Source organism: Hylobates moloch, unplaced genomic scaffold (genome assembly GCF_009828535.3).
Source record: "Hylobates moloch isolate HMO894 unplaced genomic scaffold, HMol_V3 SCAFFOLD_3, whole genome shotgun sequence".
NCBI lineage: Eukaryota > Metazoa > Chordata > Mammalia > Primates > Hylobatidae > Hylobates > Hylobates moloch.
This window is the reverse complement of record NW_026652278.1, coordinates 66,566,259-66,583,775: the sequence shown is the minus strand read 5'-3', so window position 1 is coordinate 66,583,775 and position 17,517 is coordinate 66,566,259. Positions and strand designations below refer to the sequence as shown.

At 54.0% G+C, this 17,517-nt stretch overlaps 1 protein-coding gene across 2 annotated transcripts in view; it reads right to left on the bottom strand.

Moving 5' to 3' along the window:
• Positions 1–17,517, bottom strand: part of UNC5B (unc-5 netrin receptor B) — an 89,577-nt gene that overhangs the window by 21,123 nt on the left and 50,937 nt on the right. For both annotated transcript variants that reach the window (XM_032139326.2, XM_032139335.2), the window contains exon 2: positions 1,674–1,898. In XM_032139326.2, the coding sequence (XP_031995217.1) occupies positions 1,674–1,898 (225 nt within the window). The remainder of the gene's footprint in view (positions 1–1,673; positions 1,899–17,517) is intronic.

Sequence of the window (17,517 nt, the reverse complement as noted above, 5' to 3'; positions counted from 1 at the left end):
GTTGTTTTGTTTCCCCTTAAAAATTCCTTTTTTCCGGCTGGGTGTGGTGGCTCACGCCTGTAATCCCAGCATTTTGGGAGGCCAAGACAGGGGGATCACGAGGTCAGGAGATTGAGACCATCCTGGCTGACACGGTGAAATCCCATCTTTACTAAAAATACAAAAAATTAGCCTGGCGTGGTGGCACACGCCTGTAGTCCCAGCTACTTGGGAGGTTGAGGTAGGAGAACTGCTTGAACCTGGGAGGCGGAGGTTGCAGTGAGCCGAGATCGCGCCACTGTACTCTAGCCTGGGTGACAGAGCGAGACTCTGTCTCCAAAAAAAAAAAAAAAAAAAATTCCTTTTTCCATTTTTATATTTTGGGTGAGCATGGGACTCCAAATCTATTGTTTAAAATTATGTTTAAATTGTGGTAAAATACACATTCTATGAAACTTAGCATTTTAACCATTTGTAAGCGTACGGTTCAGTGACCTTGAGTACATTCTAGAGTATGGTTTTAAGCCTGACTGGTTCTGAAATCTGTGAGCTTTACATGACAAAACAGAAACTAAAGAAGGGGGAAAGAAGGACAGAGAGACAGCATGTCAGGGAGACAGAGAGTGAGACACAGAGAGGGGGATGGCGAGAAAAAGAAAGAAGCAAAACAGGCACACGGGGAAAAGAGAGAGAGAGAAATGAGCAGGGAGAGGTAGGGAAATAAAGAGAGCCGAAGAAGGAGAAAGAAAAGGATCCAGAAAGAGATGGGAAAACCAAAACAAAACCCAGGAAGGCTACTGGGGAGCCCCCTGAGTCTGGGGTGGGCTGGCTCTGTCAGGTGACCGAAGGGGGTTCCCACCTGCCTGTCTTAAGCCCAGGAAGGGCTTTTCACCCCGAGAGCTCCTGCACTATCAACAGGGACCTGGTGACAAGTGCGCAAGAGCCCCTCATTTAGACTCGAGGGCATCCTGGGGGCAGGCCCAGTTCTGGGAGATGTGGGGAGCCCCAGGGCTCTGCCTCCTCCTCTGGGAGTAGAAGGCTCCCCACATATCTGAGAAGGAAGGGACCCCACGCTTCCTCGAGTTTCCCAGTTTCGGCTGCTCTCCTCTTTCCCTCCAGATTTGGGCTACATCCCAGCACCACTTGGTTGGTTATTTTACTTAATACTATCAACTTTTTCTTTTTAACCTAAAACAATTTATTCTAACACAGGAAATGCCATATCATTACTGTGAATGGAAACCAGTATCACTTTCCACAAACAGAAGGGAACTGTAAAAATAACGATTGCATTGAATTCTGGGTCGGTGCCGTGGGGTGCCAGGGCTGTGAGGCAGAGACCTGCCCTCTTTGTTAAACAGGGAGATTAGCAGGTGTCTGGGAGGGCTCAAGAGCCCCCACCTGACGGGAACTTGCTCCCTAACAGAAGCAGAAGGAGGGAGAGAAAGTGGAAAAGGGAGTGAGGGCTCACAGGGCACTCGGTGCTGTCGAATGCAGTGGGGATGGTCCCAAAGTCAGGCTGGGACACATGGCCAGCACTTGGGGAAATGCTAATCCAAAGTGAAGCTTGGGGTGGGCGGTGGGGAACTGAGGACCAGGGGGCGCCATGGCTGTGTGAAGTCTCACATGGAGCTAGGCCTGTGCCTCTGGGCCTGGGGTGTCCTCGGGTGCCCAGGCAAGTGGGGTGGGCTCACCGGTGGCCTCATCCAGGCCTTCCTGTGTGACGTGGTCGTTCTGGCTGACCCACTCGCCATTGCACTTGAAGTAGATCTGCGTGGCGGGGAAGGCGCGGCAGCGGAGCTCCACAGGCTTGTTCTTCACAATGTAGGCGTCCTGTGGTTCCTGCAGGAAGTAGGGCAGCGGCTCTGCCGGTGCCGACGGGAAGGAGTCGGGGAGCACCTCGCTGCCAGAATCAGTGCCTGCAGAGTGAGTGGAGACCTCTATGAGGCTGTGTGCTGGGAGGGCCCTGTGGCACCCCTCGCCCACCCCAGGGGCCACCGCAGACGAAGAGGACAGGGGAGGCAGAGGTGGGGCAGCCAGAGCCCTGCTGGGGGCACAATCTGCAACCGGGGTCAAGTCTGGCACTCCTGCGGCCTCGGTGTCCCATCTTGCCCTGCTTTTAAGAGGCTGGGCTTTATAAAGAGCCAGTTCCCACTCTGCGATGCTGTGTGACTGTACTTCATTACAGACAGAGAGGCCAGGGAGGTCCCAGGAGGGGAGGCGATCTGTCTGGGTTAGGACACCCCTTGGGCGCCCCCACAGCGTCTGCTCCACTGTCCCTGCCCGGCCTCTATCCAGTTCCTCATGGTGACGCCACCAGACGCAATGGGCTGGAAACGGGGCTGGAGCTCAAACCAGGCCAGCTCTGCCCTGGAGTCACAGCTGCCCTTTGCAGCCCCTGCCAGGCTGGCAAGCGGGACAGGAGCCAGGGCTGCGGGGCAGGGGTGGGGTGAGCCGGCTGAACCAGGCCTGGACTCCACGGTGCTCAGCCCCCCGCAGGTCTCCTCCCCCAGGGGAAGCCCTCCTTCCCAGAAGCCTCCCCACAGAGCTCACCTCCCATGGTCTGTGGCTCTCACCCATCCCTTGGCCTCTTCTTCCCAACCCCCACCCCAGCCAGATCCAGCCCTCAGCACAATGGATGAGGGGACTTCTGAGCAGACGGAGGCTGTGCCTGTGGCAATCTCCTCCCACAAAGGGGGCCAAATGGAAATCCTGGCCCACTCGTCTCCCTGGAAAGAACTGCACCTCAGGAGGTGAGACAAACAGGAAGGGGGCTGTGGCCACTGCCAGTGCCCAGAAGCGGGGGAAACCAGGCCGCCGACCTGCTGGTTTACAATCCACCTAGGAAAACGAATTTTCCAGTGCCAAATGCCAAATGATCAGGTGGCTGGGCACAAGCCGTTGGGGGCTTGTCCTCTTCTGCTGACTGCCCAGAGGACACAGTGAATGAAGCTGTGGGGTGGCACATGGCTGCCCAGCCCCTCCAGCTAGAGGCCCCACCTACAGCCGAGGGAGGGGAGAGGGTGGTGTCCTGGGAGGCCTGTGTGGCCACTGGGATCGTGCACTTGTTCTCTGGTCTAGGAGGCCACATCTGGCCCTAGGGAGTCCCCCTACAGAGGGGCCAAGGGGACACCTGGTTTTCCAAGAACAGAATGTCTGACTATGCTTTCTCTTTGTGGACCAGGAGACCATGCTGAGACTGGGGAGCTTGGGAGAAAATGCATGAACTATCACTGGCTTGGGGCCTAGGCCCTGGGCAGTGTGTGTATGGGCGGTGGGGGTGGGGTAGCTAACAAGATGACACATGACTCCAGCTCCATCCAGCATGTTCTGTAGGGCCCAGGGAGAGAACCTTAACTCCTACCTTGTTATATCTGATGAGCACAAGAGGTGGACCCCCTTACCCTGTCTCTGGGCTGCTCTGAGGATCACATGAGATAAACATGCATGAACGCCTAGGCGGGACCTGGCACACAGTAGGTACATGTTGCTGCATCGAACGAACAACTAATGCTTACCCAGCATCAGGTGCTATGTTTGCAGGAATTTAAATTGTTAACTTATTGAATTCTGGCACCAACCCTGTAAGGTATGTTCTATTAGTCCCCATTTTAGAGATGGGTAAATGGAGGCTCAGGGAGGTTAAGCAACTTGTCCAAGGTCATACAGCTAACAGGCAGATCAAAAGTTTGAACCTGAGAAAAGATTTCAGTGTTTAAGCTGTTGCCCCAGACTCCACACCACCTATCACTGATGTATGTAGCTCTGTAACCATGTGGGTGTCTCCACACCCAGGAATCCTAATAGCACCCTGAAAAAGGGCCGGAACTCCACAGTCCACAGGGCCCTCTCATCAAGGGACCAGCAAGGCTGGAACTGTCCTCATTTCAAAGCAGAGGAAACTGAAGACCATTCAAATGGTTCCCATGACTTGCCTGAGGCCACCCGGTGAGTGGGCAGCTAATGTGGGAAGAGCAAGGCAGATTCCTGAGGCCAGGCCAGGGCTCCCTGACACCTGCTTCCCACTGCCAGGTACAGGGACACATTCACTATAGGCAAACTGGCAGCCCCCTAGGGCTGCTTGGGGATTTGATGAGGAGATGACACAGTGACTTGATCACAACCCAGGGAGCTGAACATTGGCTTTCAGTGGCCTGAGAGCTGGTTGCTGTGCATGCCCTGAGATGGCCACTGAGGCCTCCCTGCCAGGCCAGACAGCTCTGGGATAGCAGGATGGAGCCAGGAGGGCATCTGGGCAGCACAGAACCTGCCAGGCTCCATGCCCACCACCTACCACCAGCATCTTGTCTCCATCTCAGCCCTGAGGGGTGTGGGACAGAGCTCTGCCTTCAGACTCAGAGGCCCCTGGGTCTGAACCAGCCCCTTGCTGGCCTCAGGCAGCTCATCTTTGAAATGGCAGGATTGAGCCTCCCTCTGGGGGTAGGTCATGGCCACAGGAGAAGGGGCATGGGGGCCCATGGGTGCATGTCACGTGCCTGCCCCCATCTTCTAACCGCACTGCCCCCAGCCCTGGGGTGACAGCTGCCTCTGTGCTCTGCGGCACTGCAGGCTGTATTATGACTTTGTTTTATAACTCTAATGCAGACCATTTATAAAGTGGGTGCAGACATGACTGAGGAAAGCAAACATTAGACATCCATTAGTGCAGCAGGCCCTGCATCTGGCAGCCCCACCGCCCCACTCTTCCCACCCCGCCCCTCCTCTCAGCCTTGGTGCAAAGATTCAGCTCTGGTCTTGGCAGGGGCGCAGGCCAAGTGTTCCCTCTGTGCCTCTCTGTTGCAGCAGCACCGGATGGCTCTTGATGTAGCTGTTGCCCTCTTGCTGTGTCTCTATACCCTAGGTGTCCTGGAGGCAGAGACTGCCAGGACATAAGGAAGAATGAGAGGCCCACCTGAGGTTCCTGCCTGGAGGGACCACGAGTGAACTCTGCTGGCCAGCACACAGCCGGTGCACAGTGAATGCAACTTCAGTAAGGGAGTAGGCCAGGCGCAGTGGCTCACGCCTGTAATCCCAGCATTTTGGGAGGCCGAGGTAGGTGGGCTGCCTGAGCTCAGGAGCTCGAGACCAGCCAGGCCAACGTGGCGGAACCCCATCTCTACTAAAAATACAAAAATTAGCCGGGCATGGTGGTGTGCACCTGTAATCCCAGCTACTCGGGAGGCTGAGGTGGGAGAACTGCTTGAACCTGAGAGGCAGAGGTTGCAGTGAGTGGAGATCGCACCACTGCACTCCAGCCTGGGTGACAAAGTGAGACTCTGTTTCCGAAACAACAATGACAAAAAAAAGTAAGAGAGTCAGTATTGGGCATGCCAGGGCCTGTGCAGAGCCCTCACTTCTCCTTGGCCCTGGCTTGGGCCCCAGTGACTAAGGAAGGCTTGAAAGGTGGGCTAGATGAGAGCGACCTATGGCCAGGCTGCACAGATACCAGCTGGGTGGGAGAATAATGGGGTCTCGGGGTTCCTGGATGCTTACCCTGCCAGGCGCTGCTCAGAGGGTCGTTCATATGAACTCAATGAGCTCCACAATAACCCTAGACAGAGATGCGCAAACGTTTTGATTTTTAGCACCTCAGTAATTTTTTTTAAGCTATCCCAAGGCCAAAAAGAAGTCCCTAACAGGAATGTATTAGGTAATTAGATCCAAACAGCTTTGTAAATATTTATATCCTAAAATCTTAGGATAAATTGAAAGAAAAAATATATTTTTATCCCATTCCTAATAGCCACAAAGACATACGAATGGGGATGTGTGCACCTGTCGGGCACTGCACAACTTCTCAAACTTTGCAATCCAAGTGGACACCACTACTCTTACTGTTTGTCATGGGTTACTCAAATGCCACAATCCCAGCTTTGCAAAGATATGATGCCAAATAAAGGAAAACAGAGTGATATGACGCTGAAACTGTGAGCTACCTGGAGCTACTTGTTGGTGCAGTGTCTGAGAGCTATCTAGTATTACCATGTCTCCCACATTAAAAATATCCCACAGCTCCCCTGTGAGTGTGCTGATGAACCCTGGGATAACTTGGCACATAGTTTGGGAACCACAGGCCTATGAGTTGGATATGATTATTATCCCCACAGTGCAGATGAGGAAACTGAGACCAAAAGTGTTTAAGTGACTGGCATAGAGCTATAAAGCTAGTAAGTGGCACTGCTAGGGGGCAAATTCAGGTAATCTGATACTAGAATCTGTCTTCCAAGCTCTGCTGAACTGGAAATGGGCATTTAGGTCTACTATGTGCTACTCCTTGCAATTCTTCCCATTTTACAAATGAAAATGTGGGGCAACAAGGGACATAAAGGGTCACCTGGTCGATGGCAGGAAGCAAGGCTTGAGCCATGTCTCTCAGCCCTGCCTCCGTGGCCTCTCTGCAGGACTTCCTGCTGCTCCATCTCTACAGAGGAACCACATCTAAGATAGGCTCCCCTAGAAGTCCTTGCCTCAGCCAGGCCGGATCTGGGTTTCCTGCTGGCAGGAAAATTCCCACATAAAGTGTTTTTCCTAATAGTAGAACTCGTTTGGGCCTAAATTGCAAAAGTGCAGCCTGCCTTTAAAGCTGCATCCAAGAATGGTCCAGATATCCCGCCAAGAAGCTATGAAAGAGGACACATCCCTGCACAGATGTAATGACAAGACAGTCAAATGAAGGACAGGAAAGATCGCTGGAGGCAGAGGCCCTGGGTTTGCATCCCAGCTGGGGACTGGCATTGCCGTGTGGCCGTTCTCTCTCAGGCCCTGGAGTTTCCGTCTGTAAAATGAGGAGGTTGGCCAAGTCAGTCTCTCAACCCCTCCTCTGCTTCTAACACTTTGAGGTTTAAAGATCCCTTATGGGGAATCTGTTCATGTGTGAAAATGTCCTGTTTAGTAAATTTTTTTCTTCAGAAAGCAAATTTGCTTAAATTAGGGTCACTTTCCTTGCCATTGCTATACGGTGGTCCTAAAGCAGAGCGTGGGTAGAACCCGGGGAAGGAGGAGGAGGAAACACTTACTGTTGGGCTCGCCTAACCATGCTCCAGCCCACCCATCCCAGGCCTTAGATCAAAATGACCACCAGCACCTCTGGATGGGACCTCCGAGGGGTGCCATTCAAACTCTCACCTCTAATTTGCCTTTACCTGCCCATATGAGGTCTCTGTAGAAGTTACTTAAAGGGCCATCTCATCCAACGTCTCCCGTCAACTCCTCAGCCAACCTTGACTCACATATCTGTGGGGATGGGGAATTCATCACGGCTTTTCTCAGCCAGGTTCTTCTTTGGACAGACCTAATAGTTAGAAAAGCCTTCCTTACTCACAGTTGCAGTTTGAGATTCCAGCCATTGCTGGACTTCTAATTTCTATTTTTTTTTTTTTTTTTTGAGACAGAGTCTCGCTCTGTGGCCCAGCTGGAGTGCAGTGGTGCAATCTCGGCTCACTGCAACCTCCGCCTCCCAGGTTCAAGCAACTCTCTGCCTCAGCCTCCTGAGTAGCTGGGATTACAGGCACCCGCCACCACAACTGGCTAATTTTTGTATTTTTGGTAGAGACGGGGTTTCACTATCTTGGCCAGGCTGGTCTTGAACTCCTGATCTCATGATCCAACTGCCTTGGCCTCCCAAAGTGCTAGGATTACAGGCATGAGCCACCACACCCAGCCTAGAATTCTAACTTCTAAACTAACTAAACAGCACACTTCTAACTAAACAGTGCAATTCCCAGTCTGGAGGTTGCAGCCTGGTCCCCCAGTCTGTCTTATCCAAACGTTCTCTAGAAGACACAGTTTTGCACCTCTCACCTTCCTTATGGACAAGTTCCTTATGTCACCCACCCATTCAAAATGCAGGAGGGTGAGGTGACCAGGCTAGGGTCTAGAGGGCACCTTCCTGCTTCTGGCAAGTCTGTTTTGAGTCAGACAGTTCAAAGGCTCCTTTGCAGTTTTGGTGGCTGCTCCTGGAGGGCAAGGAACACACTATGCTCTTCCTGGTGTCCCCCATGGGCGACAGGGCGTCCATCTGGGAGTGGAGTGGAGCTTGTCGGACAGCAGGCCTGTGCCCATCTGTAGGCTTCTTCCCAGGGGCTGGGCTGGGCCTGTGCAGCGCCTGCTGTGGAGACACAGGCTTGCATAAGAGGTGTCAGAATCTGACCCACCTAGATGAGCAGGAGTGAGGGCCCAGGAGGCGAAGGAATGACTTCAGGACAAATGTAAAGACACTGTACCTCTCAGAGGGTCTTCTGAGAGGAGGGGGCGGCTCCAACATTCCTGAGAGGGAGATTGTCACTATCCCTAGGGGAAGCCAGAGGAGTGCTGTGGCCCTTACCATGTCTCTGAGCCTGGGTCCAGGCTGACCCAAGAGCCAGCGGTCCTGGTTCCACTGTGAGACCTTGGGAGGTTGTCTGACCTCTCAGGGCCTCAGTTTCACCATCTATAAAGAAGTGACTAGCAGTTCCTGCTCTGTCAACTTTGGGGTATTGCTGTGAAAGGTCAACTGAGAAAACAGATGCAAGTATCTTTCTTAACAAGCACTGTGGGCCGGGCGCGGTGGCTCACGCCTATAATCCCAGCACTTTGGGAGGCCGAGGCGGGCGGATCACCTGAGGTCAGGAGTTCGAGACAAGCCTGGACAACATGGCGAAACCCTGTCTCTACTAAAAATACAAAAATTAGCTGGGTGTGGTGGCGGATGCCTGTAATCCTAGCTATTCGGGGGGCTGAGGCACAAGAATTGCTTAAACCTGGGAGGTGGAAGTTGCAGTGAGTGAGATCTCACCACTGCATTCCAGCCTGGGCGATGGAGCAAGACTCCATCTCAAAACAAACCAACCAACAAACAAACAAACAAACAGGCAGTGCATGTGCCTGGGAGTGGCAGCAGGCAGGAGCTGTTCTCTAGCTGAACTGTGTGTGGGAGGTCAGAAACCCCACAGACTGTTTCCTTGGCCGGGCACCACCTGAGCCCGAGTAGACCAGACACACAGAAAGTCAACATTCAGAGAGCCTGGAGCCCCTGGAGCCCCACGTTCTTCCGGCTCAGAGAGGGGAAGTGACTAATGCAACACCACACAGCAAATTAACAGCCAAGCTGGACCAGAGCCCAATTGCTGATTCAGGACTGAGGAGGGAGAGGGGGCCCAGAAAGACAGCACCGCCATGGCAGGGTTGTGGGTGAAGGCTTGGGCTCTGTGATTGCCATGCCTGGGATGGAAATTCCTATCCATCTCAGCCGGGTCCACTTCCGGTCAGTCCTGTTGCCCAGGGTGGAGACCTCAGAGGGAGGCTGCTGTGGTCTGGTAGGGAAGGCCTTGAAACCCCCACCGCTGGCTTTTGTCCGCAGGCCTAGGACCCCCAGGCTTACCACCAGGGGTGGGCATCTGTAGCCATGCAGGGCTGTGTGTCTCCAGGGCTGACTGGCTCAGGACAGGGAGGGGAGAAGGAGTCAGGCAAGAGGTGAGGACAGAGAAACGCCCCACGCTGGGCACATTTATCATCAGCAATCACAGTCTTTCTCTAGCCCCTGGACACCGGCTAATTCTCCCCAGACTTGACCTCCCACTGCATGGAAAATCTCTCCCATTCACTGCGTGGCTGATGTGCTCAGTGGGGAGTGGGGAGAGTTGGGGGAGAGGAGCCCATTTATTATTATGTTTTAAAAACACACAACCTCACATGGAAGGACCCCTCCCTGGACACAAAGCCCTTTCTCCATCTGGCCCTGGCTCCTTGCGGCTGTGGGGTTCAGGCAGGGCCCCCCCTCGGAGGCGGTCACAATGGCCGTTACCGATGACAAATGGGGGCTGGCGGGCTCAGGGGACGCCGAATCATTCCTAACAAAGGTGGCTTCTCACGCAGCCCTTTTCCCACACCCTCTGCACCCATCTGTGCCCTGACATCACTTCCTCTGCTGTCACAGGAAGCAGCTTCGCCAAGGTGGCCAGCTGGGGCAGGGGCCTGTATCCTGAAGGGGGTGTCCAGCTGCTCCTGTGAAACGTCTCCCTCGAAGGACTGTGGGGCAGGTGAAGAAGTGGATGGGAGGCTGGGGTTGAGGCCCCAGGGCAGGTGCAGTGCTGGGATGAGCCTGGGCCCGGCTATGGGGGCCACACTGCTTACAGAGCTGGAAAGGGCACTACAGTCACTGGGTCACTGGCCACCCCGACTCCCACCCCCAAGGCCCTCCCTCCAGACCCTTCCTCTGGCTTTGGGTTCCTTTGGCTCAGCCTTGGGACTAATTTTTGGTTCCTTTAGCAAGTTTCAGGTCTGATGGGGTCACTGATGGTGGCCTGGGCCCTGAGGAGGGGATATTCTGTTTCCCCTTCTCTTCCCAGACAAGGAGCTCAAAGCCCTCTGATCCATGCTCCTGCAGATGAGCATATTCCCAGCACCTGGCACTTAAAATCCTGTGTGTTCCAACGACACCGTGCACATTATCGTCAACACAATGACTCTGCAAAGCTGTTCCATTTTACAGATGCGAAAATGAGGCAGAGGAGTGAAAGGGCACGTTCGAGGTCACAGCCACCAAAACCCACAATGGCCCTGAGGGCCCAGCAGGGGCAGCTATTGTTCTGTCCTCTCAGGAACTCGCTAGCTTGCTGGAAGGGATGGGGTCTCAGCTTCCTGACTCCAGCACTTGGCTTCCCTTGCTCTGTGGACCTGCCCCTCCCAAACCGAGATCCAGGGGTAAGGCCTGGGGCCATCCCGGCCCCCCACTCAGTGACAGATGGCGAGCCCCCTCAGACACACACACTTACACCAACAGGCCCACACATGCCCAGCCAGGTTATATCCACAGCTATCTCCGGGGACACCCCGAGGGCCCCACTCAGGCTGGGACCGCAGAGCGCCTTTCTCAGGGCCTATGTTAATGCTGCTGTCCCTCTAAGGCAATGGCAGGCTCCCCACCTGTGACTCAGACCTGCTATTTTATAGGTCACCTCTCCCTGACCCAGGGTTGGCATGGGGTGAGTTTGAGCTGCAATCTTAGACTCCGCCAAGCACCCAGTTGTTCAGGTCCCATCTGGGGAGGGTGCCTGGTGGCTCCCTTTCCTTCACCCCACTTCCAGTCCATGCTGCTGGAGGGACCTGGTGCTGCCAGATGAACCTGGAAGATGTGTCTCACACTGCACGACTGCCCCCACCACCCGCTGCGGTCTCCAAGCCCAGGTCTTCCCACCTGGACCCTTCCTCTCTCTGGGCTCCCTACCTTTCCTTTTGCCCCTAAAATCCACTTTCCTCTTAACACCAGAGTGATCTCATAAGAGAGAAACCCTGCCCTCTAGTGGTGTACAGTCTCCTGCGGCTTCTCTGTGCCCCTGGAGAAAGTCCTAAGCTACCCAGAACCCTCCAACTTCATGGACTCACCAGTCTTCCCTCCCTCCCTCCCTGCCTCTCACCCTCCCTCCCTTCCTTCCTTCCTCCCTCCCTCCCTCCCTCCCTCCCTCCCTCCTTTCCTTCCTTCCATCCTTCCGCAGAGTCTCACTCTGTCACCCAGGCTGGAGTGCAGCAGCATGATCTCAGCTCACTGCAACCTCTGCCTCCCGGGTCCTCCTGCCTCAGCCTCCCAAGTATCTGAGATTACAGGCACATACCACCACACCCAGCTAATTTTTGTGTTTTTAGTAGAGACAGGGTTTCACCATGTTGCCCAGGCTGGTCTCGAACTCCTAACCTCAGGTGATCCACCTGCCTCGGCTTCCCAAAGTGCTGGGATTACAGGCATGAGCCACTGCGCCCGGCCAACTCACCTATCTTTCACTGTGCTCCAAGCCCCACTAGGCGTGTTTCCCTGGGACATGCCTTGCTTGTTCCAGCCTCAGCGCCTCTGCCGGTCTCTTCTTTTGAAGCGCCTCCCCCAATCCCGCCCACACACACATATTCTCTTGGCTGACTCTTTGTCATTGAGATCCCGACTCAAATGCCACCTCTTCAGTGAGGACTTCCCTGACCACCCAGTGAAAATGCACCATCCTCTGTCCTCCCTGTGCTATCTCCCCAATGCCTTTTTTTTCCCCTTGGCAGGCTCACCTCCTTCTGGAATGACCTTCTTTGTGTATGTGTTTGTTAGCTTGCTGTCTGTTTCTGGACAGAAAGGAACTTGCCTTTCTGGAAGGCAAGTTCCTTGAGGGCCTGGGAATCTTGTTTGCGGTGTAGATGGGCCCACTGGGGACACAGGACAAGCACTGGGGTGGCAGGTGGAGGGGGAGGGAGCAGCCAGAGAGGGTTTGGGCAGCGGGGGCGGGTAGGAGGGCTGACCTGGGCTACAGGATCCCATCCCTTGGGAAATTCCATGCTGCAGGACTCCACTAACTGATGGAACTTCAGAGACCATCTAATCGCTGCCCTCAAGGATGGAGACCAGAGAGGGTGTGGTCTGGCTTCAGATCACACAGCACCTGAGCAGCAGAGCCAGAGAGAGAAACTGCACACCAGACTCCCAGGAAAGGAGAAGTAGGGGGGTGACTTCATTTTTCTAAACTCCTTTTTTAATTGAAAACAGATTTTTGGGTTTATTCTGATTACAAAGGTAGTAGCCTCATTGTAAACAATCTAGAAAAAAAATAAAGATGAAAATAAAAGCCACCCCATTCCCACCCCAGCTGAGTTACACTGGATGTTGATCCTGTCTGACTTTTTTAGATGCATGGATATTTAGTTACCTAAATCTGGTCTCACCATGTAAGTTGCATATCCTGTGCTTTCCCTTAAAGGCCATTGACTGAGGACTTTTGAATCATAAGCAGAACACGCTGGGCATCTCTCTCCGTCTCCCCCCGGCACCCCCGCACGGTCACACGTGTCAGACGGGTGAGGGCCAGCTGGGCTGCCTGCTCCTGCCACGCGTTTGAGGTTGCTGGAGGAGCTGAAGGACGCAGAGCTGGCATGGGGAGTGAGCCTGGCAATGCCGTCAAGTTGGCTGTGTGTTTGGGTTCTGGGCAGGAAGATGCCCAGTGTCCTGTCACTTTCTCCCAGAAAAGCCCAAAACGCCTTGGTACAGTCTTGGGTCTGGGGGCTGCCCGGACTAGGCCAGACAGGACAGTGCTTACATCCCCATGCCACCCTGAAAGCCCAGGGTTAAGGCTGTTCTTAGAGCACCCAGGGCAAACCAATTTCCCGTCTCCCTCAGCGCCATGCTCTAGAACCGAATAACCCTTCCTTGCAAAGGGGAGGCAACTGCCAAACACATTTCCAAGTGGAAAAACTGCTGCAGTCCTTGCCTGCTGCCTGCTGTCAGCACCACCACCAGGAGGCAGCTCAGACCCTGGGCTATGGGGCCTTCGAAACTGCGTCCAAGCCCTTCATCTCCAGTCGGGGACCCTTCACCCCCAGCTGGGGACCCTTCACCTCCAGCTGGGGACCCTGAGGCCAGAGAGGGGCAAAGACTTGTGCAAGGGCAAACAACCAGTCTGTGGCTGCAGCGTCACTCCTATCTTGGCATCACACTGGCATAAAGGAAGTCACAGAAGGGACAGAGAAAAAGGGGTGGCCAGACTCTGGCCTTTGCCGATCTGTGAAATGGGCATAAGAAGGGGAGGGCAAATGGGTGAGATAAACAGAGGTAGAGATGGTGCCACGAGGAGAGGGAGAAAGAGCCCCTGAGAGCGCCTGGCAGTAGGGGGTGAATAGAAGGGGTCCTTGGAACTGGGTAGGGGCTTCCCCTTGGATTTTTCTGAATCTGGAAGCCACTTGGATTCCTGCTCAGTCCCCAGGGGTGAGGGAGGAAGGCAGCCATCTCTGGCCTCCATTCCCAAGGCAGGACTGTGGCTCAGGTTCCATGGGCCCCAGGGAGGGCAGGCCTTGTAGACTCAGAGTCCTGGGAACATCCTGGGGGCCTCAGAGGGGTAGTAACTTGCCTCAGGTCACATAGCAGCTAGGAGGCCAAGCCAGGACTGGAATGTGGCATCCTGGCATGCAAGCCATGGTTACTGTGTTTGCCTCTCTGGTCTCAGTGCTGGGAAAGACCCTGGCCCTGGGTTTGGGTGAGCAGCTGAGTTGTCAGCTGGTGAGATATGGGGAGACAGGTGGCACTGGCCAAGGGGAAGGCTTGTGTGGCTGCACAGATGCACTTCGAGGGAGGCAGATGGCGAGCAAGCACTCACTCCCATTCATTCATTCACTCATTCATCAAACACTTCCTGGGGGCCTCCTCTTGACCATGCCTGTGGTGAGGCTCAGAGAGCAATAACCAAGCTTCAGTTCCACCAGTGGGAAGCTCACAGCAAAGTTTCAAGGTTAAGAATCCAGACATCAAGACTTCTTAGACCAGCGCCCAGTCTGCCTCCAGCCTACCTCCATAGCCATGTAATGGTCCCTTTGCCTGCCCACCCACCATCAGTGCAGAAATCAATCCATAGCTCTTTCAGTAGCTGTCTCCTCCTCGGCCAAGGAACCAGCTCACTCTGTCTAGGAAGCAGGCTTTAACTACTTCCAACTTGATGACTACAGGGATTTTTCAATCTCCAGGCTCTTATAATCCCATGCGTTTCTTGAGGTGAAATGCGTTGGTGCTGTCAGTGATTCACGAGACAACCCCGGGGCAGCCACTTCCCTCTGGGCCTCAATTTTCCTTTCTGAGAAATGGGACCACTTTTACTTGCTTTGACTGACAGGGCTGTTGGAAACACCAAAGTCAGAAATACAAAAATATTTTGCCAGCTGGGCAGCCCTAGACACGAGCTAATTTCTATTACAGGAGTCCCCGTATCTGTGGGGGATACGTTCCAAGACCCCCCGTGGATGCCTGAAAACTTGAATAGTACCAAGCTCTATATAGACTTTTTTTTTTTTTTTCGATCTGATAATGGAGACGGCCACTGAGTGACTAAGGGCCGGGTGGTGTATACAGTGTGGACACCCTGGACAAAGGGATGGTTCACATCCTGGGCAGGATGGAGTGAGACAGTGGGAGATTCCATCATGCTACTCAGAATCGCACACAATTTAAAACGTGTGAACTGCTGATTTCTGGAATGTTCTGTTTAATATTTTGGTGTCGCAGTTGGCCATGGGTAACTGAAACTGTGGACAGGGAGACCTCGAGTAACGGGGGACTATTGTACTCCATTCTCAGGAAGAAACAGTGAGTGGACCTTCCAGGCTGCCAGAGCCCCGGCGAGCCCCACACCTCGCCTCCACCCCTGCCCTAGCCTCCCAGCTGCTGCCTTGACCCACTCTGTGATGACACAGAGCTGCAAAAGGCTGATGCAAGCTAGAAGGAGGGAATGAAACAGACTCGTGTGGGGCGGATTGAGTGCCATCTCTAGCCCCGAGGGACGCCCGTCCCTGCTCCCGCCTGCTTGTTTGCACCTGCTGATGTAATCGCCGGATCGCCTTGGCTCAGGGCTCAGCCTGCTCCCCATGTCCTCTGAGTGAGCAGCAGAGGAAGGGTGCAAGGGCCAGAGGGCAGGCATCCAGCTGAGGACACCGTGAGAGGGCTCCGCCAAGAGGGGCACCAGGATGCGGGGAGGGTGAAGGGGAGCAAAAAGCCCGAAACCTGCAGGAGGTCAGCCAAGGAGAAGGCGCTCTGGAGTGCGTGGGACTTGCTTCGATCCCATCCTGTCCCCATTCGCTGGGGGAACCACTCCCTGCCTCTGAGCCTGGTTCCCCTCACAGCTGCAGGATCTCATGAAATGAGCCTGGTACATGTCAGGCACTAAGTTTGTCAGTTCCCTTCTAGGGATTTCTTGAGGGGGGATGAGGAAGTATGAGGTAGGGGTGAAAAAAGAAAGGATAGAAGCACGGCCCAGTGACAGGAAATACCAGAACACTTTTGGGCCACCCGTTCAGTGGCTGACTCTGGGCCCTAGTCTTAGCTCCTGGGACCTCAGTTTGTTTGTCTGTAGAATAGGTGCACCTTCACCATTCCCACCTCACAGAGATAGCTAGAGGCCAGAGGTGTGAAAGTGTGGCATCACACTAAGGCATGTGGCCAGCATGGGGGACCTGGGGACAGCCAGCAGTGAGGGTGGGGTGCCTCACAAGAGCCTGGGGCTCCCAGAGGCTGGGCAGGCCCTTACCAAGCAGTGGAAGCACAGGGAAGGTGGGGCCCGTCCACTGTGCTCGCTGCCGGGCTGGCCCAGGATCCTCTCCTTAGGGAGGAAGAGGAGCGCACGGCTCCCCTGAGGCCTCCAATCAGCCGTTGAAAACACACGGGTGGAGGGGAAGAGAGCAAAGACATGTTCCTGGAAGCTGCCAGGCCACAGCATGCAGCCGAGGCCCCCATCAGCCCAGGGTCTGGGGATCGCCACATCACCAGACTGTCATTTTCAGAGCTAGTTTCCCTGAGAAAGCGGCGGAGAAAAGTTCTTAGTTCACGCGTCTCTTTGGTTGGCATCATAAGCTCAGGGAAGACAGGGAGCCCCTGCTAGACAGGGCAGGCCAGGTGGGGAGGAAATGTCCATCCCAGACACCCCTGATGCCCTCAGCCTGCAAGGGTTACCCTTGTTACACAGGCCCCCAGTCCTGCCAGGTTGCCCTAGAGGGGAAGCTTCACCCCCGCTGGGATTAAACGGCTTCCCTGGCCACAAAGATCTACCTTTCCCTTTAGTACCTCTTCAGTGCTAGCAGGTAATTCAGGTAATAAGTTAACAGCTACCATTTACGGTGCTAACTAGCTCTCAGGTTCTGCGCCAAGTACTTGGAATAATTATCTAACTGAACCCTCCCAACAACTCTTTCTGGTAGGTATTCTTATCATTAGCCCCAGTGTGCAGGCACAGGGAGATTAAGTTACTTGCCTAATGTCACAGAGCAGGGTTGTCAGCATTTGAATCTGGGTCTCTTTGACTCTAAGCCCATACTTTTTTTTTTTTTTTTTTAATAGAGACAGGGGCCTCACTATGTTGCACAGGCTGGTCTCAAACTCCTGGGCTCCAGCAATCCTCCCATTTCGGCTTCCCAAAGTGCTGGGATTACAGGTATGAGCCATGGCGCCCGGCCAACCTTGGTGCCAGTGGCACTCAAACCATGGCCTGCACCAGGACCACCTGGAGTGCCTGCTAAAACCCAGGCTCCTGCCCTCAGGTTCTGATTCAGTCGGTGTGGGGTGGGCCTTCAGAATGTACATTTCTAAGAAATGTCTAGGTGCTGCTGCCAGTCCACACACGGCTCTATGCTCTCTTGCCTCCCGACAGAAATATCAAACGCTTAGTGCACATAATGGTGCTTAACATATGTCAGCTTCCTTTTCCTTAACACTTCTATGATTCAGCTGGAGACTTTTCAAAAGGAGCTGAAGGAATTACACAGCAGTATGGTGCCAGGCTTTAGCTATCTGAGCCGGAATCAGGACCTGCTGTGTGGCAGTAACAATAAATGATGGCCATCGCCTATGTCCCTGCAAATTCGCCTCTCTGGGCCTCCATTTCCTTCTCTGCAGAATGGGGTAATAGTATTTCTAGCATGGATAAGACACGTTAATACACGCAATGAGCTTAGAGGAGTGCTGGGCATGTTAAAAAGACTTAATGAACAAAAGCGGCATTCTTGTTTTTATTATTATCATTGCTAATACCTATATCTTCTACATTATTTCATTTAATT